General features: G+C 34.9%; 1 protein-coding gene across 10 annotated transcripts in view; it reads right to left on the bottom strand.

Moving 5' to 3' along the window:
• The window catches only part of NPHP3 (nephrocystin 3), a 62,471-nt gene that overhangs the window by 10,925 nt on the left and 44,286 nt on the right, over positions 1-7,260 (bottom strand). For 2 of the 10 annotated variants that reach the window (XM_049710533.1, XM_033417876.2), the window contains exons 24-27: positions 6,321-6,561; positions 3,385-3,510; positions 2,684-2,799; positions 1,921-2,097 (exon numbers count right to left, since the gene is read on the bottom strand). In XM_049710533.1, coding sequence (XP_049566490.1) covers positions 1,921-2,097; positions 2,684-2,799; positions 3,385-3,510; positions 6,321-6,561 — 660 coding nt within the window. Of the gene's footprint in view, positions 1-89; positions 2,098-2,683; positions 2,800-3,384; positions 3,531-6,320; positions 6,562-7,260 lie in introns of those variants that run through there. The other 8 variants (XM_033417872.2, XM_033417873.2, XM_033417874.2 and 5 more) reach the window with 8 other exon arrangements.

The raw sequence follows: 7,260 nt of genomic DNA, 5'->3' as shown, positions 1-7,260 counted from the left end.
GAAACATGCAGTCTTGCGTTATTCTGATGGAAGATAATGTGTTTTCTGTTGACTAATTTTGGACGCTTTTGATGGAGTGCTGCTTTCAGTTGGTCTAACTGGGAGCAGTACTTGTTGGAATTAATTGTTTGGTTTTCTGGAAGGAGCTCATAATAGAGAACTCCCTTCCAATCCCACCATGTACACAACATCACCTTCTTTGGATGAAGATTGGCCTTTGGTTTGGTTGGTGGTGGTTCATTTCACTTGCCCCACAATCTCTTCCATTCCACATTATTGTACAGTATCCACTTTTCATCGCTTGTCACAATTGTTTTAAAAATGGAACGTTTTCATTACGTTTAAGTAGAGAATCACATGCGAAAATACGGTCAGGAAGGTTTTTTTCACTTATGTGGAACCTAAACATCAAAGCAATTAACATAACCAAGCTGGTGCAAATGATTTTCAGTGCTTGACTTGGATATTTTGAGTATATCGGCTATCTCCCACGTGGTATAATGTGATTGTTCTCAGTTAATGTCTCGATTTGATCCCTATCAACTTCAACTGGTCTACCCAACCGTGGAGCGTAGTCCACCGAGAAATCTCCAGCATGAAACTTTGCAAATTACTTTGACACGTTCAAACAGTCACAGCACCTTCTCCATACACTGCACAAATCCTTTTTGCGTTTTGGTTGCGTTTTTACCTTTCTTGAAATAATAAAGCATAATGTGCTGAAAATGTTGCTTTTTTCTTCCATCTTCAATATTAAAATGGCTATACAAAAATTCACCAATTTTGATAAATCTTTTTTAAAATGCACACTGATATGATAGCTGTCACATACAATTTAACAACATTGTTACGAATGAAGTTAAAGACAACTAAGTGCTATTAGATCCATCTTACGGAAAAAAACGAACGAAACTTTTGGCCAACCCAATATACACTGGAGTGGGAAAAAGAACTTGAAATTCCACTTTTATTCTAAAACAGTGAAATATGGTTATTACATCTTTCACCTTTACAATTAATACATGTTGGAATCTTACAAGTATTAAAATTGAAGATTTTATTTATATATAAATACATAAATGGTACAAAACATTATCCCAAATTGGCAATATTTATAAAATCTATAAAAATATTTAATTTTCAGTATAAAATGGCCAACTACTTTGAGTCTAAGATAAATGAAGACATAGATTTAGGCCATTTAAGAAAGAAGGTCATGTCCATATTTTGGGAAAGGTCAAAGAATGCCAAAGAGCTTGACCTGTTACTGCATTAATGACTTCAGATTGTGCAGGTACATACTACACAGTAAAAACAATATACAGTGTAGAGAGCATGGAAAGCAGAGGGCTTGGCCCAATCTGCTGAATGAAAAGGTAGAATAAAAAAAATGTAGCAGTCAGAGATTCCTATTACTAGTTCGTTTTACAGAAGACAATTCATACTTTCCGTCAACATTATCCCTTTACTCCTTGAAACTTTTCTTTGAGGTAGAGAACTGGGCCAGACTGCTGCTGAAAAGCAAGATGAGGAATGATGAGGCTAAAGTAACTTGAGAGAGGAGAAGAATCACGGAATTCTTGAACCGCTTGTCTTGGCTGCTTTGCCAGCTCTTGTAGAACAGAGACCAGTCTACTCTCCATGATCAACTCTTCATGTCATCTTAGGATTCTAATGTGTCTACATCCTTGGTTCCCACACAATAGGAAAATTAATTCTTTTAAAGAACTAAAATCAAAACAATCATGACTCAAACTTCAATGTAGTCCAATACAATTTCATACAAATATCAGTTAAATCACACAAAAATAAGTTTTCTTAAAAACTATTTTTATAAGTTTTAAATTCTAATGTTCCAAATGTTTCTTAATTATTTTATCCTAAGTTGCATTTGCAATGAATTGTAGTTGCTGCTATTACCTTTGTCCTTGATGAAGGAAAACATTAGGAGAATGGGTTGTTTTTAAGCTAACCGTATCTCCACTTGATGAATGTCGGGAAGGAGCTTTTCCACCCAAAAGAGACGTTTCTGCTTCTTTTATTTCCATTGCCCTTCTGTATAGTTCAGCAGCTTTTTCGAAATCCCCTTCTTCATAGCTTTGAGACAAAAAAAATTCTCAAAATGAGATTATAACCTTTTAACAATTTTAGATGATACTATAGAATACAGAAAAACAAGTTGTTGATAATTGCTCATTTTTTCCAGTGCATTCATTCAGGCAGACCAATAAAACAGAATACCCAAACTCTTCTCCTTTCTGTCTTGTGCTGTTAAGTGTCTCATAGGGGCACCATTAAGACTATGTTGTAATGGATGCAGTGAAACTGCTAAGGGAAGTTAGCATCCTGAGATAAACATAATGCAAAAATCAACATGTACTTAATGGTAAATCAGCTTTGAGGACAGCAAATTGCCCAGATTACCCTAGAGCCAGTTAGCTGCAAATGTAAACCGTCCTTCTCTATTTGCCGTGATACACTCCTCTACAAAACAGATCATGTCACCTTCATTCCACTCTGGATATTACTTCAGTATCTCTTGAAGTATATAGATCAACCCCAAACAACCCCTCCCACTACAAGAAAAAGCATATCAGCAATAAATATTTTGTGGTGCTCTATGATGAATCAAAGATGTTTTAAAAGGGGTTTTGGCTGCATGAGGAAAGTGAAAAATTCTTACCTAAGCACAGCTAAATTTTTTAATGTTTCTCCAACTCGAGGATGCATCCGACCCAGGCTGTCCTCATAAATCTTTAATGCTCTTTCATATAACGGCAAGGCCTCAATGTGTTTTTTCTTATTAAAAAAGAAACAATGGTCACTTGAACACACTGCGTTTCTGAAATTACTATTAAGGTATTCTAGACTAAGCTGACCTACTTGGGTAATAAGCACTTTTAAAAAGTTAATATCCTCCTACAAGATGTGGATAAACAGATTAATTTAGGAATAATAATGGGAGAAGCAGTATAATAAAAAGTCAGAAACTTCAGTTTTAGACTCGGCTTGGTATCCAATGACATTAATCCAATTATATAAGCACAAACCTGTTTTTGCCCACAGGGTACCATACCTGTTTTTCACTCATCACAGGCAAATGACAGAGCTTAAGAACAATATTACATATAGAGATGTAGGGAGTCTCCAGAATTTAAAAAAACTAAGCCTATGCAATGAACTAAACACTCAGTGTTTTACACTAAGAGGAAGGGACTATCTTACAAATATAACTTCAATAATTTCTCAAGTATTAAAGGGAACATTAGTAGATAACCTAAATGTCCTTTAATTATTTTTACTGTGCCAGATCTAATACATGTTTACCTATATTTCATACGTTAAAACCATTCACTTATAAAGAATTACAGTGTGGGAACTTACCATTTGGCTATAAAGAACAGCTAAGTTCACCAAGGCAGTAGCTACACTAGGGTGCTTTGGGCCAAAGGATTTCTGCCGGATTTCAACAGCCAGTTCATACAAAGGTACAGCTTTGTCAAGTTTCCCCTAAAAAACAAAAGTGAAATCTAACAAAAATATTAAAGCAATAAATACTTTCTGATCAGAGCTTGTTCCATAAATATAATTTTCTATGAAAAAGTAATTTTGAGGAAAAAAGTTCAGAAGCATTTCCTCCCAATTTAATGGTTAAGTTTATAGACAACTGACATCAAATAGAACATGTAAGTACAGCTACACTGAATATGAAAACATTTTCTTTGATAACTCAGAAAGTCCTTTAGGATCATCCATTATTACTATTTCTGATGAAGTAAAAAGTATGTTTGCTACTGTACATAATTTAGAGATAGCATCAAAATAAGAACTTGTTTTCCACCAAATCCTTTCCAGATTATTCTTTCTTTTTACTTGAAAGTTAGGCAGAAATAGCAACTATGGATCCTTCATACTAAGACATCAACTTCAGTACCAGGAGGACCAGCAAGTTTCCCACAAACAAAGTCTAAATACAGTCTAACTCTGTAACTGTGCTAAATGAAAGCAGACTTCTCTGCTTCTCTTTCTTTTTTTTTTTTTTTTTTTTGAGAACAGCTATAAACACTCCAAATATCACTCAGGCTAGAACCCTATGGTAAAGAATGGTTACATTTAATTGCAAGCAAAGAAAAGAAAGAATGAAATTAAAATGGTCATTTAACCAGCTACAAGAGACTCCTCCTTCAGCCCTAACATTTGGGTGATTCGTTATGTTTCTGGTAGCTTAACACAGCAAACCTAATCCTGGTTGAATTTTAGAACTTCTGAAATGTAACAGAAGAATAAGTTCTAATTAGAGTGCTGACAAATGCATTTGTATTTAGAATGTATTTTTAAAAACTAAACCAGTTAAGTCTGAAATAATATTTTTATTTATTTTTTAAAATTAATTTTTATTGGAGTATAATTGCTTTACAATGTTGTGTTAGTTTCTGCTGTACAGCAAAGTGAATCAGTTATACATATATCCCCTCTTTTTTAGACTTCCTTCCCATTTAGGTCACCACAGATCACTGAGTAGGGTTCCTTGTGCTGCTAAACAGTAGGTTCTCATTAGTTACCTATTTTATACATAGTAGTGTATATATGTCAATCCCAATCTCCCAATTTGTCCCACCCTCCCCTTCCCCGCTTGGTAACCATAAGTTTATTCTCTACATCTGTGCCTCTATTTCTGCTTTGCCAGTAAGTTCATCTGTACCATTTTTCTAGATTCCACATAAAAGCAGTATTATACGATATTTATTTTTCTCTTTCCAACTTACTTCACTCTGTATGACAATCTCTAGGTCCATCCATATCTCTACAAATGGCACTATTTCATTCCTTTTTATGGCTGAGTAATATTCCATTGTATATATGTACCACATCTTCTTTACCATTCTTCTGTCGATGGGCATTTAGGTTACTTCTGTGTCCTGGCTATTGTAAATAGTGCTGCAATGAACATCGGGGTGCATACCTCCTTTTGAATTATGGTTTGCTCTGGAGATATGCCCAGGAGTGGGATTGCTGGGTCATATGGTAGTTATCTTTTTAGTTTTTTAAGGAACCTCCATACTGTTCTCCATAGTGGCTGTATCAATTTACATTCCCACCAACAGTGCAAGAGGGTTCCCTTTTCTCCATACCCTCTCCAGCATTTGTTGTTTGTAGATTTTTTGATGATGGCCATTCTGACCTGTGTGAGGTGATGCCTCATTGTAGTTTTGATATGCATTTCTCTAATACTTAGTGATGTTGAGCATCTTTTCATGTGTTTGTTGGCCATCTGTATGTCTTTGGAGAAATGTCTATTTAGGTCTTCTGTCGATTTTTGGATTGGGTTGTTTGTTTTTTTGTTATTGAGCTGCATGAGCTATCTGTGTATTTTGGAGATTAATCCCTTGTCATTTGCTTTGTTTGCAAATATTTTCTCCCATTCTGAGGGTTGTCTTTTTGTTTTTTTAAGGTTTCCTTTGCTGTGCAAAAGCTTTTAAGTTTAATCAGGTCCCATTTGCTTATTTTTGTTTTTATTTTCATTAATCTAGGAGGTGGATCATAAAAGATCTTGCTGCGATTTATGTCAAAGAATGTTCTATGTTTTCCTCTAAGAGTTTGATAGTGTCTGGCCTTACATTTAGGTGTTTAATCTATTTTGAGTTTCTTTTTGTGTATGGTGTAAGGGAGTGTTCTAATTTCATTCTTTTGCATGTAGCTGTCCAGTTTTCCCAGCACCACTTATTGAAGAGGCTGTCTTTTCTCCATTGTATATTCTTGCCTCCTTTGTCATAGATTAGGTGACCGTAGGTGTGTGTGTTTATCTCTGGGTTTTCTATTCTGTTCCATTGATCTATATGTCTGTTTTTGTGCCAGTATCATACTGTCCTGATTACTGTAGCTTTGTAGTATAGTCTGAAGTCAGGGAGCCTTATTTCTCCAGCTCTGGTTTTCTTTCTCAAGATTGCTTTGGTTATTTGGGGTCCTTTGTGTCTCCATACAAATTGTAAAATTTTTTGTTCTAATTCTGTGAAAAATGCCATTGGTAATTTGATAGGGATTGCATTGAATCTGTAGATTGCTTTGGATAGTATAGTCATTTTCACAATATTGATTCTTCCCATCCAAGTACATGGTTTATCTCTCCATCTGTTTGTGTCTCTTTGATGAAGTAATATTTTAAATGTTCTACTCAGCTACTTGTTTAAAAATTAAATCACTATGATTTAAAAGCTCATAGGAATAGTCTATCCATCAGAAGATAAATTATTTTGCTAATAGCAATTATGGCTTAATTGGTATATTATAAAACACATGTAGGCATGCCAAGGATTACTTACCATTTTCTTATACAAGACTGCAAGATGCTTCACTGTATAAGCCAAAGAAGGGTGATCAGGAGCTAATGCTCGTCTCCGAATGTCTAAGGCTCTTTCATAAAGTTCTTCTGCTTTATCATACTGTTTCTTTTCATTGCATAGAGCCGCCAGATTATTCAAAGACTGGGCACAGTCAGGGTGATCTGGTCCTAGAACTCGCTCCCTCATCTCCAAGGAACGTTTCAGAAACTGGTCAGCTGTTCTATGAACAAAAGCCACAAATGGTTTAAACAATTTATTCTCTAGAAGTGAGAATCCCTAGCCATAGTTAGGTGGAGAACTGAAGCACTTTTATTCTTAAATCCAAGATAGTTAAAATGAAGGATTCAGCTCAAAATCCTCTCCCCCTCTTTCCCACCCCCTCATCTCTTCCTGCCCTTTTCCAAAAACTAAAAATGCTTTCCTGATAGTGTGAAAGCCTAAAGTATCTGGACGATTGTCTCAATTCTCCACTTCATTTCTAAAAGACAAACCCATAAATAGTTTCCAAAACAAATTTTTTTATCTTTAAAAATTACTAGGCCAAACTCAAAACATTTTGGTATTCTTTCTTTCTCCCTTTGTAGTACTAAATAATTTTTAATTAAAGAACCCTTTGTGAAGTGGGCTAAATATTGTTGTGTTTTTCTGGTATCCAAAGTGTCAAATTTGTTATATTTTTCTGACATACAAAGAAGTCCAAAAACACCTCTTTGTCATACATATTAATGCCTTTGTGAGTCTTTATGCTCAAATAAACTGAAGAATAAAACTAGCAGCCATCTACATTCTTTAGTCCCAAGTTTGTTCTTATGTGAGATCTTATGTACAATATCTACACAAACTCACTTTTCATAAACATATAAAACATACTAGGGAAGCTAGAGAATAACTTTTTAGTTACTAAAGAAACAATGTGAAA

Source organism: Orcinus orca, chromosome 5, assembly GCF_937001465.1.
Source record: "Orcinus orca chromosome 5, mOrcOrc1.1, whole genome shotgun sequence".
Taxonomy (NCBI): Eukaryota; Metazoa; Chordata; class Mammalia; order Artiodactyla; family Delphinidae; genus Orcinus; species Orcinus orca.
This window is presented reverse-complemented; position numbering and strand designations above follow the sequence as displayed.